This window comes from Heptranchias perlo, chromosome 7 (assembly GCF_035084215.1).
Source record: "Heptranchias perlo isolate sHepPer1 chromosome 7, sHepPer1.hap1, whole genome shotgun sequence".
NCBI lineage: Eukaryota > Metazoa > Chordata > Chondrichthyes > Hexanchiformes > Hexanchidae > Heptranchias > Heptranchias perlo.
In genome coordinates, this window is record NC_090331.1 from 86,231,739 (window position 1) to 86,249,410 (window position 17,672).

At 44.9% G+C, this 17,672-nt stretch overlaps 1 protein-coding gene across 1 annotated transcript in view; it reads left to right on the forward strand.

Moving 5' to 3' along the window:
• LOC137323931 (protein mono-ADP-ribosyltransferase PARP12-like) overlaps positions 1–17,672 on the forward strand; it is a 41,503-nt gene that overhangs the window by 6,950 nt on the left and 16,881 nt on the right. Inside the window, exons 4-8 of the mRNA XM_067988045.1 lie at positions 1,085–1,186; positions 3,962–4,085; positions 12,262–12,430; positions 14,225–14,345; positions 15,048–15,144. Coding sequence (XP_067844146.1) covers positions 1,085–1,186; positions 3,962–4,085; positions 12,262–12,430; positions 14,225–14,345; positions 15,048–15,144 — 613 coding nt within the window. The remainder of the gene's footprint in view (positions 1–1,084; positions 1,187–3,961; positions 4,086–12,261; positions 12,431–14,224; positions 14,346–15,047; positions 15,145–17,672) is intronic.

The window sequence follows — 17,672 nt, forward strand, 5'->3', positions numbered from 1 at the left end:
CACAGTCTCTCAGTTGAAGTCCCTTTGGACTCTTCTCTTGGTCATCCCATTGATCTCATTTTGTAATCAGCTACATCCCATCCCTTTGCTGTGGTGTGGAGTTACCTGAGCTCTTTACCTGGAACAGAGAGAATTAAATCTGTCTCTTGCTGAACCAAGCAGATCTTTCACTGGAATATTGTTTTGATTCTTCGGCTACTGAATCCTGACCAAGTGGATCATCAGATGGCCCTTTAAGTCTCACTTTGAATGGTGGGTCCGAGATAAGTGCTTATCTCTCGCCTCCCTGGGCTTCGGCCTAGCTTAATAATGCTAACGTTGGTTTTCCTTCATCCTTCCATCCACGTGCTGACTATTCCTCTTTCTATTTGCTATCAGTCCTCTGCACAGTCACATTTCGTGAGTAGATGTGAAGACTGAGTAACTATTCCATTTTGATTTTATATGTGATCCTGTTTAACCATTTTTTGTTGTTGATGTTTATGATGCTTTGATAGTTTGAAGCCTGGCATTATACGCTTGATCTGCAGAGGAGATTTACCAGAATTGTACCAGGGATGAGGGACTTCAGTTATGTGGAGAGGCTGGAGAAGCTGGGGTTGTTCTCCTTAGAGCAGAGAAGGTTAATGGGAGATTTGATAGAGGTGTTCAAAATTATGAAGTGTTTTGACAGAGTAAATAAGGTGAAACTGTTTCAACTGGCAGGAGGGTCAGTAATCAGAGGTCACAGATTTAAGATAATTGGCAAAAAAACCAGGGGGAGATGAGGAGAAATGTTATTACTCACTGAGTGGTTATGATCTGGAATGCACTGCCTGAAAGGGTAGTGGAAGCAGATTCAGTCGTATCTTTCTAAAAGGAATTGGATCTCTACTTTAAAAGTAAAAATTTGCAGAGCTATGGGAAAAGAGCAGGGAGAGTGGGACTAATTGGATAGCACCTTTAAAAGTGCCAGCCCAGGCACGATGGGCCAAATGGCCTCCTTCTATGCTGTTATGATTCTATGATTCTATGTATTTACGGTTGTTATGTTCTGCATTCAAAAAAAAAGTAACACAGGATCTCTCTCTGTATTTCTTTCCAGAGAAGGGGCCGCAGCCCAGCCATGCCCCCAGTAACCCTGCCAGTGACATGGAGAGTGAGGAGATCTGTCTGTTCTTCCTCAGGAAGCACTGTTCCTTTAAAGGTACTGAGACCTCGGCAGGTTGATATGTTGGAGTAGGTGCTGAAGATGATTCTGAGCCTTGGGGCTCCACGTTATGAGGAGAGACTGGCAGGTTGGAGATTGTTTTAGGTGTAAAAGATCCCGTGGCACTATTTCAAAGAAGAGCAGTGGAGTTCTCCCTCAACCAACGTCACTAAAACAGATTATCTGCTCGTTATCACATTGCTGTTTGTGGGACCTTGCTGTGGGCAAATTGGCTGCTGCGTTTCCTACATTACAACAGTGACTACACTTCGTAAAAGTACTTAATTGGCTGTAAAGCATCTTGGGATGTCCTGAGGTCATGAAATGCAAGTCTATATAAATGCAAGTCTTTCTTTCTTTTTGATGGGGAGAAGATTGACGAGAAAATAATCTGTTGTCATAAGCAAACTGTAACTTGGACTGTGAGCACAAAACTGGAGGATCCGGGGTCAAACTTAATAAGACACAAGTGAAACTGGGGATTAGAGTAAACTCTCCCTCCCCACAGAGTGATGAATATGTGAAGCAGACTCCCGGCAGCAGGCCAGGATTGAATATTGGAGGTCGACAGATCGACAGGGATGAGTCAGGCCAATTTGCCCAACTTGGCTCATCCAGAAAGACCCTAAATTTCCCCCATCACAGCATCCAGCCGTTTCTTAAGCAATTCCAGGAGTTTTACCTACAGAATTCAACCCAGAAGGCCAAAACACATGTTGATCACTCTTTGTGTGAAGAACTTTCTAACATCAGTCCTAATTTCATCAGCGTGGGCCTGTGTCCCCCCGTTCTAAGGGCACAGTTAAGTTTGAAGCAGTGTTCTGAGTCTACCTCTTCTATATCACTTGTTACCCTATATATTCTAGAAGGCACTCAACAGCTATCCTATTTATACTGCTGTCACTTTGTATTATGGAATTGCTTCCAGTGAAAGTGGCTCCACAATTTTCATAGAATCTTACAGCACAGGAGGCCATTCAGGCCATCATGGCTGTGCCGTCTCTTTGAAAGAGCTATCCAATTAGTCCCACTCTCCCTGCTCTTTCCCCATAGCCCTGCAACTTCTTACTTTTCAATTATATATCCAATTCCCTTTTGAAAGTTACAATTGAATCTGCTTCCGCCGCCCTTTCAGGCCGTGCATTCCAGAGCATAAGAAATAGGAGCAGGAGTAGGCCATACGGCCCCTCGAGCCTGCTCTGCCATTCAATCAGATCATGGCTGATCTTTTACCTCAACTCCACTTTCCCGCCCTACCCACATATCCCTTGATTCCCTTAGAGTCCAATAAAAATCTCCCCCATCACAGTTTACTGAAGCCCATTTGTATTGCAGGGCAGATTTCATAACAACAGGAAAACTGCAAGTACAGGTGCAGTTATGGCTTTTCTCAGTCCGGCTGGGAGCTTTCCTGATTTCAGAGAAAGAAAGAAAGAACTTGCATTTATATAGCACCTTTTAGGAACATAGGAACAGGAGTAGGCCATTCAGCCTGTTCTGCCATTCAATTAGATCATGGCTGATCTGTATCTTAACTCCATTTACCCCCCTTGGTTCCGTATCCTTTAATGCCCTTACCTAACAAAAATCTATCAATCTTTCACAACCTCAGGATGTCCCAAAGCCAATGAGGCACTTTTGAAGTGTAGTCGCTGTTGTAATGTAGGGAATCATGGCAGCCAATTTGTACACAGCAAGGACCCACAGAGAGCAATGAGATAAATGACCAGATCATCTGTTTTAGTGATGTTGGGGGATAAATATTGGCCAGGATAACAGCAACAACTTGCATTTATATAGCACCTTTAACATTGTAAAACATCCCAAAGGTGCTTCACAGGAGCGATTATCAGACAAAATAATTGGCCTCGAGCCAAAGAAGGAGACATTAGGACAAGTAATCAAAGAGGTAGGTTTTCAGGAATGTCTTAAAGGAGGAGAGAGAGAGAGAGAGAGGTGGAGAGGTAGAGGGGTTTAGGGAGGGAATTCCAGAGCTTAGAGCCGAGGCAGCTGAAGGCACGGCCACCAATGGTGGGACGATGGAAATTTGGGATGCACAAGAGGCCAGAATTGGAGAACGCAGAGATCTCAGAGAGATGTGGGACTGCAGGAGGTTATAGAGATAAGGACATTAGAAGAACTCGCCTGCTCTTCTTCGAATAGTCCCATGGGATTTTTTACATTCACCTGAGAGGACAGACAGGGCTCTAGTTTAATGTCTCATCCATAAGATTGCCCCTCCAACAATGCAGCACTTCCTCTGCTGCAGTAGAGTGTCAGCGTAGATTATGCACTTTGGAGGCTGGTTTAACCCAAGTAGAGGTGAGATTGCTACCACTGAGCCAAGGCTGACACCTAAGTGTGTAAAACAGAGTTTGCTTAAATACCTTTTGAGGATCAATGAATATTTAAGCAGATCTTTTGCTCGGGAGATTAAATAGACGATACAAAGCCCATGATAGAGTGGATTGTACCTGGTCTATGGAAGACCCAGACCTGATCACCTAAATGGCCTTTTCTCATGTACTTATTTGCCTATGATTCATCCTTGTTCCACTGCAGCTCAGGGAGCATCGTACTGCAGCATCGTACGCCACACAGCATTAGATCACGCCTATCTGCTACCCGCTGGACCTCATCACTCCAGGAAACTTGAGCCTTCATGCTTTAAAATGGATCATAAAAAGGAACTTGGAAAATAAATAGAGAGGAAAATCACCAGAGAATAAGATGAAACCCAGTTGTAATAATTATTATTTGTGTTTCACTCAGATCGATGTAAACTGGTTCACTTCAAGCTCCCTTATCGATGGCAGGTTTATGAGGAAATGTGGAAAGATCTCCCGAATATGGAGCAGATTGAAAAGGATTACTGCGATCCCAATAATATAGGCAGGTAAGTTTGACTTTATGAGTTAAAGCAGGGATGAGCAAGTGACCCAGGTGCTTGTTACTGGATTTCCTTTCCTTCCAATTGGATTGTAAAATGTTTATTTATGTTTTTCTAATTTCTGCTTTCATGGGGTGTACAAGTTAAAGGTTTGCCTACAATTAACGAGACTTTCTCTTACCTTCTTTACAACTAAAGTTCAGGTGTATAAAGAGGTCAGGAGGGATGTGGTTTAATGGTCAGGAGGGATGTGGTTTAATGGTCAGGAGGGATGTGGTTTGATGGTCAGGAGGGATGTGGTTTAATGGTCAGGAGGGATGTGGTTTAATGGTCAGGAGGGACGTGGTTTAATGGTCAGGAGGGATGTGGTTTAATGGTCAGGAGGGATGTGGTTTAATGGTCAGGAGGGATGTGGTGTGATGGTCAGGAGGGATGTGGTTTAATGGTCAGGAGGGATGTGGTTTAATGGTCAGGAGGGATGTGGTTTGATGGTCAGGAGGGATGTGGTTTAATGGTCAGGAGGGATGTGGTTTAATGGTCAGGAGGGATGTGGTGTGATGGTCAGGAGGGATGTGGTTTAATTGTTAGGAGGGATGTGGTTTAATAGTCAGGAGGGATGTGGTTTAATTGTTAGGAGGGATGTGGTTTAATGGTCAGGAGGGATGTGGTTTAATGGTCAGGAGGGATGTGGTTTAATTGTTAGGAGGGATGTGGTTTGATGGTCAGGAGGGATGTGGTTTAATGGTCAGGAGGGATGTGGTTTAATTGTTAGGAGGGATGTGGTTTAATGGTCAGGAGGGATGTGGTTTGATGGTCAGGAGGGATGTGGTTTGATGGTCAGGAGGGATGTGGTTTAATGGTCAGGAGGGATGTGGTTTAATTGTTAGGAGGGATGTGGTTTAATGGTCAGGAGGGATGTGGTGTGATGGTCAGGAGGGATGTGGTTTAATTGTTAGGAGGGATGTGGTTTAATGGTCAGGAGGGATGTGGTTTGATGGTCAGGAGGGATGTGCTTTGATGGTCAGGAGGGATGTGGTTTGATGGTCAGGAGGGATGTGGTTTAATGGTCAGGAGGGATGTGGTTTGATGGTCAGGAGGGATGTGGTTTAATGGTCAGGAGGGATGTGGTTTAATGGTCAGGAGGGATGTGGTTTGATGGTCAAGAGGGACGTGGTTTGATGGTCAGGAGGGATGTGGTTTGATGGTCAGGAGGGATGTGTGATGGTCAGGAGGGATGTGGTTTAATGGTCAGGAGGGATGTGTGATGGTCAGGAGGGATGTGGTTTAATGGTCAGGAGGGATGTGGTGTGATGGTCAGGAGGGATGTGGTTTAATGGTCAGGAGGGATGTGGTTTAATGGTCAGGAGGGATGTGGTTTAATGGTCAGGAGGGCTGTGGTGTGATGGTCAGGAGGGATGTGGTTTGATGGTCAGGAGGGATGTGGTTTGATGGTCAGGAGGGATGTGGTTTGATGGTCAGGAGGGACGTGGTTTAACGGTCAGGAGGGACGTGGTTTAACGGTCAGGAGGGACGTGGTTTAACGGTCAGGAGGGACGTGGTTTAACGGTCAGGAGGGATGTGGTTTGATGGTCAGGAGGGATGTGGTTTAATTGTCAGGAGGGATGTGGTTTGATGGTCAGGAGGGATGTGGTGTGATGGTCAGGAGGGATGTGGTTTAATGGTCAGGAGGGATGTGGTTTAATTGTCAGGAGGGATGTGTGATGGTCAGGAGGGACGTGGTTTGATGGTCAGGAGGGATGTGGTTTAATTGTCAGGAGGGATGTGTGATGGTCAGGAGGGACGTGGTTTGATGGTCAGGAGGGATGTGGTTTGATGGTCAGGAGGGATGTGGTTTGATGGTCAGGAGGGATGTGGTTTGATGGTCAGGAGGGATGTGGTTTAATGGTCAGGAGGGATGTGGTTTAATGGTCAGGGGGGATGTGGTTTAATTGTTAGGAGGGATGTGTGATGATCAGGAGGGATGTGGTTTAATTGTCAGGAGGGATGTGGTTTGATGGTCAGGAGGGATGTGGTTTGATGGTCAGGAGGGATGTGGTTTAATTGTTAGGAGGGATGTGTGATGGTCAGGAGGGATGTGGTTTAATGGTCAGGAGGGATGTGGTTTGATGGTCAGGAGGGATGTGGTTTGATGGTCGGGAGGGATGTGGTTTGATGGTCAGGAGGGATGTGGTGTGATGGTCAGGAGGGATGTGGTTTAATTGTTGGGAGGGATGTGGTTTAATGGTCAGGAGGGATGTGGTTTGATGGTCAGGAGGGATGTGGTTTAATGGTCAGGAGGGATGTGGTTTAATTGTTAGGAGGGATGTGGTTTAATGGTCAGGAGGGATGTGATTTAATGGTCAGGAGGGATGTGGTTTAACGGTCAGGAGGGATGTGGTTTAATGGTCAGGAGGGATGTGGTTTAATGGTCAGGAGGGATGTGATTTAATGGTCAGGAGGGATGTGGTTTAACGGTCAGGAGGGATGTGGTTTAATTGTCAGGAGGGATGTGATTTAATGGTCAGGAGGGATGTGGTTTAATGGTCAGGAGGGATGTGGTTTAATGGTCAGGAGGGATGTGGTTTAATGGTCAGGAGGGATGTGGTTTAATTGTTAGGAGGGATGTGGTTTAATGGTCAGGAGGGACGTGGTTTGATGGTCAGGAGGGATGTGGTTTGATGGTCAGGAGGGATGTGTGATGGTCAGGAGGGATGTGGTTTAATGGTCAGGAGGGATGTGGTTTAATGGTCAGGAGGGACGTGGTTTGATGGTCAGGAGGGATGTGGTTTAATGGTCAGGAGGGATGTGGTTTGATGGTCAGGAGGGATGTGGTTTAATGGTCAGGAGGGATGTGGTTTAATGGTCAGGAGGGATGTGGTGTGATGGTCAGGAGGGATGTGGTTTGATGGTCAGGAGGGATGTGGTTTAATGGTCAGGAGGGATGTGGTTTGATGGTCAGGAGGGATGTGGTTTAATGGTCAGGAGGGATGTGATGTGATGGTCAGGAGGGATGTGGTTTGATGGTCAGGAGGGATGTGGTTTAATGGTCAGGAGGGATGTGGTTTGATGGTCAGGAGGGATGTGGTTTGATGGTCAGGAGGGATGTGGTTTAATGGTCAGGAGGGATGTGGTTTGATGGTCAGGAGGGATGTGGTTTGATGGTCAGGAGGGATGTGGTTTAATGGTCAGGAGGGATGTGGTTTGATGGTAAGGAGGGATGTGGTTTGATGGTCAGGAGGGATGTGGTTTAATGGTCAGGAGGGATGTGGTTTGATGGTCAGGAGGGATGTGGTTTAATTGTCAGGAGGGATGTGGTTTGATGGTCAGGAGGGATGTGGTTTGATGGTCAGGAGGGATGTGGTTTAATGGTCAGGAGGGATGTGGTTTGATGGTCAGGAGGGATGTGGTTTGATGGTCAGGAGGGACATGGTTTGATGGTCAGGAGGGACGTGGTTTAATGGTCAGGAGGGATGTGGTTCAACGGTCAGGAGGGATGTGGTTTGATGGTCAGGAGGGATGTGATTTAATGGTCAGGAGGGATGTGGTTTGATGGTCAGGAGGGATGTGGTGTGATGGTCAGGAGGGATGTGATTTAATGGTCAGGAGGGATGTGATTTAATGGTCAGGAGGGATGTGGTTTGATGGTCAGGAGGGATGTGGTTTAATGGTCAGGAGGGATGTGGTTTAATGGTCAGGAGGGATGTGATTTAATGGTCAGGAGGGATGTGGTTTAATGGTCAGGAGGGATGTGGTTTAATGGTCAGGAGGGATGTGGTTTAATGGTCAGGAGGGATGTGGTTTAATGGTCAGGAGGGATGTGATTTGATGGTCAGGAGGGATGTGGTTTAATTGTCAGGAGGGATGTGATTTAATGGTCAGGAGGGATGTGGTTTAATGGTCAGGAGGGATGTGGTTTAATGGTCAGGAGGGATGTGGTTTAATGGTCAGGAGGGATGTGGTTTAATGGTCAGGAGGGATGTGGTTTAATGGTCAGGAGGGATGTGATTTGATGGTTAGGAGGGATGTGGTTTGATGGTCAGGAGGGATGTGGTTTAATGGTCAGGTGGGATGTGGTTTAATGGTCAGGAGGGATGTGATTTGATGGTCAGGAGGGATGTGGTTTAATTGTCAGGAGGGATGTGATTTAATGGTCAGGAGGGATGTGGTTTAATGGTCAGGAGGGATGTGGTTTGATGGTCAGGAGGGATGTGGTTTAATGGTCAGGAGGGATGTGATTTAATGGTCAGGAGGGATGTGGTTTAATGGTCAGGAGGGATGTGGTTTAATGGTCAGGAGGGATGTGATTTAATGGTCAGGAGGGATGTGGTTTGATGGTCAGGAGGGATGTGGTTTAATGGTCAGGAGGGATGTGATTTAATGGTCAGGAGGGATGTGATTTAATGGTCAGGAGGGGTGTGGTTTGATGGTCAGGAGGGATGTGGTTTAATGGTCAGGAGGGATGTGGTTTAATGGTCAGGAGGGATGTGGTTTGATGGTCAGGAGGGATGTGGTTTAATGGTCAGGAGGGATGTGATTTAATGGTCAGGAGGGATGTGATTTAATGGTCAGGAGGGATGTGGTTTGATGGTCAGGAGGGATGTGGTTTAATGGTCAGGAGGGATGTGGTTTGATGGTCAGGAGGGATGTGATTTGATGGTCAGGAGGGATGTGATTTAATGGTCAGGAGGGATGTGGTTTAATGGTCAGGAGGGATGTGGTTTAATGGTCAGGAGGGATGTGGTTTAATGGTCAGGAGGGATGTGGTTTAATGGTCAGGAGGGATGTGGTTTAATGGTCAGGAGGGATGTGGTTTAATGGTCAGGAGGGATGTGATTTGATGGTCAGGAGGGATGTGGTTTAATTGTCAGGAGGGATGTGATTTAATGGTCAGGAGGGATGTGGTTTAATGGTCAGGAGGGATGTGGTTTAATGGTCAGGAGGGATGTGGTTTAATGGTCAGGAGGGATGTGGTTTAATTGTCAGGAGGGATGTGATTTGATGGTCAGGAGGGATGTGGTTTAATTGTCAGGAGGGATGTGATTTAATGGTCAGGAGGGATGTGGTTTAATTGTCAGGAGGGATGTGATTTAATGGTCAGGAGGGATGTGGTTTAATTGTCAGGAGGGATGTGATTTAATGGTCAGGAGGGATGTGGTTTAATTGTCAGGAGGGATGTGATTTAATGGTCAGGAGGGATGTGGTTTAATTGTCGGGAGGGATGTGGTTTAACGGTCAGGAGGGATGTGGTTTAACGGTCAGGAGGGATGTGGTTTAATTGTCAGGAGGGATGTGGTTTGATGGTCAGGAGGGATGTGGTTTAATTGTCAGGAGGGATGTGGTTTGATGGTCAGGAGGGATGTGGTTTGATGGTCAGGAGGGATGTGGTTTAATTGTCAGTATATCGAGGGCCCATAACATTGGATGAACTCACCCAGTGAAGGGATAAGAGGTTCTGTGCCTCCCATATCCTAATCACCAGACGGTTCCTCATCATCTCCATGACTCATTGTCACTGATTCATTCTATCACCTCCCTTGGGTGGAACAAACGCACTGGTCATGCAGGAATCGCTCTATGACATGTTATCTTTCAATATGTTCAAAAAAGGGTATAAGGATAAACCCAGCAACTACCAGCCAGTCAGTTTACCCTCGGTGGTGGGGAAACTTTTAGAAACAATAATCCGGGATAAAATTAACAGTCACTTGGACAGGTGTGGATTAATATAGGAAAGCCAGCACGGATCTGTTAAAGGCAAATCGTGTTTAACTAACTTGATTGAGTTTTTTGATGAGGTAACAGAGAGGGTTGATGAGGGTAGTGCGGTTGATGTTGTGTATATGGACTTTCAAAAGCCGTTTGAACATAATAGACTTGTCAGCAAAATTGAAGCCCATGGAATAAAAGGGGTAGTGGCAGCATGGATACGAAATTGGCTTAGTGAAAGGAAACAGAGAGTAGTGGTGCAAGGTTGTTTTTTGGACTGAAGGAAGGTGTATAGTGGTGTTCCCCAGGGGTCGGTACTAGGGCCACTGGTATTTTTGATATATATTAATGACTTGGACTTGGGTGAACAGGGCACAATTTCAAAATTCGCAGATGACATAAAACTTGGAAATGTAGTGAACAGCGAGGGGGATAGTGATAGACTTCAAGAGGACATAGACGGGCTGGTGGAATGGGCGGATACATGGCAGATGAAATTTAATGCAGAGAAGAGCGAAGTGATACATTTTGGCAGAAGAACGAGGAAAGGCAATATAAACTAAAGGCTACAATTCTAAAGGGGGTGCAGGAACAGAGAAATCTGGGAGTAGATGTACACAAATCTTTGAAAGTGGCAGGGCAGGTTGAGAAAGCGGTTAAAAAAGCATGCAGGATCCTGGGCTTTATAAATAGAGGCATAGTGTACAAAAGGAAGGAAGTTAGGATGAACCTTTTATAAAACACTGGTTCGGCCACAACTGGAGCATTGTGTCCAATTCTGGGCACCGCACTTTAGGAAAGATATGATGGCCTTAGAGAGGGTGCAGAAAAGATTTACTAGAATGGTTCCAGGGATGAAGGACTTTAGTTACGTGGATAGACTGGAGAAGCTGGGGTGTTCTCCTTGGAACAGAGACAGTTGTGAGGAGATTTGATAGAGGTATTCAAAATCATGAAGGGTTTAGATAAAGTAAATAAGGAGAAACTGTTGCCATTGGCAGAAGGGTCGAGAACTAGAGGACACAGATTTAAGGTGATTGGCAAAAGAACCAAAGGCGACATGAGGAAAAACCTTTTTACACAGCGAGTTGTAATGACCTGGAATGCACTGCCTGAAAGGGTGGTAGAAACAGATTCAATCATGGCTTTCAAAAAGAAAGTGGATATAAACTTGGAGGGAAAAAATTTGCAGGGCTACCAAGAAATTGTGGGGGAATGGGCCTAGCTGGATTGCTCTTACAAAGAGCCATCACGGGCTCAATGGGCCGAATGGCCTCCTGTGCTGTAACCATTCTATCAAGGCCGGGGGTTAATTGAAAATTTCAAAACCGAGATTGACAGATTTTTATTCGGCAAGGGTATTAAGGGTTACAAAACCAAGACAGCTAAATGGACTTAAGATACAGATCAGCTCTGATCTAATTGAATTGCGAAACAGGCTCGAGGGGCTGAATGGCCTACTGCTGTTCCTATGTTCCTATATAATCCTCACTTCAAAAGACAGTTGCCCTGTGAAGATGGGCAATGGGAGAGACATAGCTTGGACCACTAAAGCAGCACAGGGAACAGAAGACAATGCAGCAGCTCTTTAAAATTAACAAGACACTGGTAAAGGCCACTACCCGATTGATCAAAATTCACCAGTCAGGGAGCAGCAATTTCCATTCCTTCAGAAACAGGAACTTCAGGTCTGCTTTGTGCACAACAACAATAACAACTTCTGATACCTTTAACATAGTAAAACGTCCCAAGGCGCTTCACAGGAGTGTTATCAGTCAAAATTTGACACCGAGCCTCATAAGGAGATATTAGGACAGGTGACCAAAAGCTTGGTCAAAGAGGTAGGTTTTGAGGAGAATCTTAAAGGAAGAGAGAGGTGGAGGGGTGGAGAGGTCTAGAGAGGGAATTCCGGAGCTTAGGTCCTAGGCAGCTGAAGGCACGACCGCCAATGGTGGGGCGAAGGAAGTGGGGGAGGCACAAGAGGCCAGAATTGGTGGAACGCAGAGATCTCGGAGGACTGTAGGGCTGGAGGAGGTTACAGAGATGGGGAGGGGCGAGGCCATGGAGAGATGTGAAAACAAGGATGAGAATTTTAAAATCGAGGCTTTGCTGCACCGAGTGCCAATGTAGGTCAGCGAGCACAGTGGTGATGGGTGAATTTCAAAGAAGTGGATGACCAGCAGAAGCTTTGCATGCCTGAATGAGGGAGCTCAGGATTGCATTTGGGCCACAGGCTGCATGGTGGGCTTCGCTGATGTAGATATTGAGCAGGTATGGACCTGCTCCGCACCGTAAAGGACATAAAGTCCACTTATAGGAGAGGTCAATAATGCTGAACATGAGTAGATTATCGAACATATCAAAATCATAACACCCAATGTATTTCAATTGTTCTCCTTGTATTGCAACTAATTATAAACAGCCATTTGAATTGTCTGCTTCTGATTCTCAGCCCATGTTGTTATTCATGTTACAGAGCAGGACCCCCACCTGTTAATTTCATGACCATGACCAGCAACCTCAGTAAGGTGAGGCGTCTCTCCACCGTCTCCTCTGTCACCAAACCTCAGCACTACTCCCTGACCACTGAATGGCTCTGGTACTGGCAGGCTAACACTGGAGAGTGGATTGAATATGGAAAACCGGTAAGCTTTTTGGTTTTGTACGTAGAATTTGCAGTACAGAGGCAGGCCATTCGGCTCAAGCAATCTAAGCCGGTGTTTGTACTCCACAAACCTTCATCTCACCCTATCTGCAAATCCTTCTATTCCTTTCTCCCTCATGTGTTTATCTAGCTTCGCCTTAAATGCATCTATGCTATTCGCCTCAACCACACCATGCAGTAACAAGATCCACATTCTCACCACTCTCTGGGCAAAGATGTTTCTCCTGAATTCCTTATTGGATTTATTAGTGACTGTCGTACATTTGTGTCCTCTAGTTTTGGACTCCCCCACAAGGATGATACCAGAACCGAGAGGTTATACCTATCAGGGAAGATTGAACAGGCTGGGGCTCTTTCCTCTAGAAAAGAGAAGACTGAGGGATGTCCTGATAGAGATCTTTAAGATTATGAAAGGGTTGGATGGGGAGACATAGAGAAGATCTTTCCAATTGTGGGGGAGTCCAAAACTAGGGACCATCAATATAAGATAGTCATTAATAAATCCAATAAGGAATTCAGGAGAAGTTTCTTTACCCAGAAGGTAGACAGAATATGGAACGCGCTATTACATACAGTATTTGAGGAGAATAACATAGATGCATTAAAGGCGAAGCTACATAAACACATGAGGGAGAAAGGAATGGAAAGATATGCTGATAGGGTGAGATGAAGTAAGGTGGGAGGAGGCTCCTGTGGGCCGAATGGCCTGTTTCTGCTGTAAATTCTGTGCAGGGTGCATTTATCAGATGAGTTATCTGTGTATATTAATTTATGTTCACTTGCAGCATCAGATGCAGTAATTTCTGCAAAGCCATTCCCTTCAGCGCTCACCGGTGAAACAATATTCAAAACTATTTTTAAATGAGGCACATTGGGAGAGAAATTGACCCCTCCGCGGTGTTCAGTCACCTTGTTGCTGCTCATTGCCAGTGAAGAATGATCAACTCACTCAAATGTTACATTGGGATGAAAAGGTTAACACATTCTCAGGACAAAATTCTGATCAAAGTGATGATTGAATCATGGCCCAGTAACAGTGAGTACAGTGTCTGTCATGGAGCAGCACTCCTTTTAAACACATAGGGGCTTAAATCCGCCTTGGGCAGTACAGCAAAACGCTCGATAACGAATCGGCCGCCCCATAAACACTCTGCCTGATTTTCTTTCCCATTGAAGTCAAATAGAGAAGAAAATGGGGCAAAAACTGACTGTCGATTCACCACCACCCAAGACATATTACATCGAGTGTACAGCACAGAATCAGGCCCAACCCGTCCGTGCTGGTGTTTATGCTCCACATGAGCCTCCTCCCACCCCTCATCATCTCACCCTATCAGCATATCCTTCTATTCCTTTCTCCATCATGTGTTTATCTAGCTTCCCCTTAAATGCATCTATGCTATTCACCACAACTACTCCTTGTGGTAGTGAGTTCCACATTCTAACCACTCTCTGGGTAAAGTAGTTTCTCCTGAATTCCCTATTGGATTTATTCGTGACTATCTTATATTTATGGCCCCTAGTTTTGGTCTCCCCCACAAGTGGAAACATTTTCTCTACGTCTACCCTATTGAACACTTTCATAATTTTGAAGACCTCTATCAGGTCACCCCTCAGTCTTCACTTTTCTAGAGAAAAGAGTCCCGGCCTGTCCAGTCTGTCCTGAAAGATGTACCTTCTTAGTTCTGGTATTTTCCTTGTAAATTTGTACTCCATACAGTCTGGTTTAAGAATCATTCTCATGGTGCTCACCTCTTGTGTTGTGACCTGACAGGAAGATTCAGACATTGTTTCAGTGGTGACATCCACTGATCTGGAGAACTTGTATTTGGCAGACAGCAAGGAGAAAATGGTATTCCAGACAACAAAGCACCGCTACATTGTGGACTTTGAAGGTATGGTCATCTCAGTATACGGAAGAGACGGATTTACATTTATCTTGTGTAGAGAGAGACTTTTTATTTCAATCTTAGTTTTTAAAAAGAAAAAGAAGACTTGCATTTATATAACGTCTTTCACTACCTAAGGACATCTCAAAGTGCTTTACAGCCAATGAAATACTTTTTGAAAGTGTGGTCACGTGTAATGTAGGAAACGTGGCAGCCAATTTGTGCACAGCAAGATCCCACCGATAGCAATGTGTTACTGACCAGATAATCTGTTCTAGTGATATTGCTTGAGGGATAAATATTGACCAGGACACCGGGGAGAACTCCCCTGCTCTTCTTCGAAATAGTGCCATGGGATCTTTTATGTCCCCTCAGAGGGCAGACGGGGCCTCGGTTTAATATCTCCTGCGAAAGACGGAGCCATCAAAGCTTTAGAAAATAAAACTGACACTGGAACCCAGACAAACAGGAAGCTTAGCAAATTGTGCCAAGCATCCAGACAATATAAAACCCAATTACACACCTGCAACATTGAAAGCATTTTGCTGTCTGTGGAAACCTTAGTACTTGTTCGGAACGCAGTGAGGAGCAAGGCTGTCTTGTAGTAGGATGTTGTTTGAATCCCCTGCATTTCTATTTAGCAACTAAAAAATATATTGAAAGTTATTTTGCAGATTGAAGCTGTTACATTTTTCCCTTCTTGCGCAGCAATGCTCCAGAAAAACTTGATTCTTGGAACATGCAGGGAAATCCGAAGGAGACCGCGATTTATTTCGGAACAGGAAATGGAAAGGCAGATATACAGGTAGTGACACTTGATTGCAAGGATGAAGGTGGAGCAGTTGAAAGGTTCAGGAATAGACATGGACTGTTCTTTAAAACTTTCCTTGCATGATATGACAATTAATAAGGTTAACCAACTACTCCAAACCAGTTGGGTTTGGGTAACAATAGGGGGAGATCTCCTTTATGTGGTTGCTAACCTATATTGGCTCTTGGTCAGGCAACGCCTTGATTTTAAAATTCTCATCGTTATATTTAAATCACTCCATGACCTCACCCCTCCCTATCTCTGTAAGCTCCACCAGTCCTACAATCCTCCGAGATCTCTGCGCTCCTCCAATTCAGGCCTCTTGCACATCCCCGATTTTAATCGCTTCATCATTGGCGGCCGTGCCTTCAGCTGTCTAGGCCCTAAGCTCTGGAATTCTCTCCTTAAAGCTCTCCCCTTCTCTACCTCTTTCTCCTCCTTTAAGTTGCTCCTTAAAACCTACCGCTTTGACCCAGTTTTTGGTCACCTGTCCTAATATTTCCTTATGTGGCTCGGTGTCAAATTTTGTTTGACAGTCGCTCCTGTGAAGCGCCTTGGGACATTTTACTACATTAAAGGCGCTATATAAATACAAGTTGTTGTTGTAACACACAGTGCCAAACCTCCCCCAATTCTCTGAATGGGAGGGAGAGTAACAGTGATTATTGTTGGATCATCGAGCTATGAATCAAGGCTCAAAGATCAAAGGTTATTCTCTTAACAAAATTGAGAAGGAGGATTCGGGGTTTTTTTAAAAATCAGGGACATGTTAGTATGTGGCACCAGCTTAATTCTGCCCATTGCTGAGACTGGTATCTTTTATTGACAGATTCATGAGGTGTGTTGCTTTTAAGGGCATTGAGTGATGACCTATTACCTTCAGTAGTGAAGCATTTTAGCATCCGATTCAGAATGTCACGTTTGAATTCCAACCTCAACTGACACGCAAACTTCTATGTCCTTGTCAGAAGAGCATCAACATTTTTCAACATGGCTTAGATCCATCTAAGGCATTTTTTAAAATTTTAAATTAATTCTCGAGATGTGGGTGTTGCTGGTAAGGCCAGCATTTATTGCCCATCCCTAGTTGCCCTTGAGAAAGTGGTGGTGGTGGGCATTTTTCTTGATACAACTGAGTTGCTTGTGAGGCCACTTCGGGGGCAGTTAAGAGTCAACCACGTTGGTGTGAGACTGGAGTCACATATAGGCCCACACCGGGTGAGGACGGCAGGCTTCCTTCCCTAAAGGACATTAGTGAACCTGTTGGGTTTTTACCACAATCTGACAGCTTCATGGTCACTTTTACTGAGACCAGATTTTTATTTCCAGATTTTTAAAATTGAATTCAAAACTCAAACTGCCATAGTGAGATTTGAACTCATGTTCTCTGGATATTTAGTCCAGGCCTCTGGATGATTAGTCCAGTAACATAACCACTACACTACCATACTAGAGAACCCCAATCATTAAATAATAAACTGTGCGACCGGTCCCTTTTGTGGGACTACTGACTTGCTTTTGGCACGACCTTTCTCTCGAGTCTACCTGGAATCGAAAGGCCCGGCCTTGTACATTGTTAGTTTTCAATTCTGAGCCACGAACTGTGTCTCATGGTCCCTTTGTTCAAAATCTGAGTGCCTCCTGAACATGGTTTTTTTGACTGTCAATTCTGAACTCGGGAAGCAGAGGGCAGGCTCTCATAACACCTTCCCATGCAAGGATTCACCAGCAGGCCTGTCAATCAAATCGGCTACCCACTTTTCCGTGACCACAATCTCCACGGATACTTCAGGCCTTTCTTATATAAATGGAACTGTCCTCACCACCAATATTAGTTGGATGTGCGATGAGATGATGAATTGCTTAATGTCCCTGGTAGGGTTGCCAACTCTGGTTGGATGTATTCTGGGAGGTTTCATCACATGACCTCCCACCCTTACACTCCTGCCATTGGTCGCCCAGCATGTCTGTCCTTGGGCGTTCCACCTTCCCACACCAATCGGAAAGCGAATAAACTTTTCATTACCCAATTGGATGATTCGGTTAAACAGCCTTTGTTCCCAACTCCAATATTTTTATAACTAATAAACAAAAGTGTTCAAAGAAAGTAAAAAAAAAACACAATTTTTTTAACACCCCTGTGACTTTTCTCCTGGTGTTGCTCGCAGCAGTGTCCTGGAGATTAATCTTTAATTCCTGGAGACTCCTGGCCAATCCTGGAGTGTTGGTAACCCAAGTCCCTGTTCATCCTAGCTAATGGGCCTGGGATGAGGCAACAGATCCTTGTTGTATCAGATTGAAAGAGGCTGTGAGCTGTGATGTCCCTCAATACACATCTGCAATGCCTAGCAGCATGTGGCTATATTTTTGAACAAAAAAACTGTTATGACTTCACTTTATTTTAAAACACAACCCTCAAACATAACTCAATCCAGTGAAGAAAAAAATGATCAAAAATTCCCAAATAATCTTAAAATTAAAGCTAGTCCCCTCAGGAGTGAAATCAGGAAACACTTTTTCAC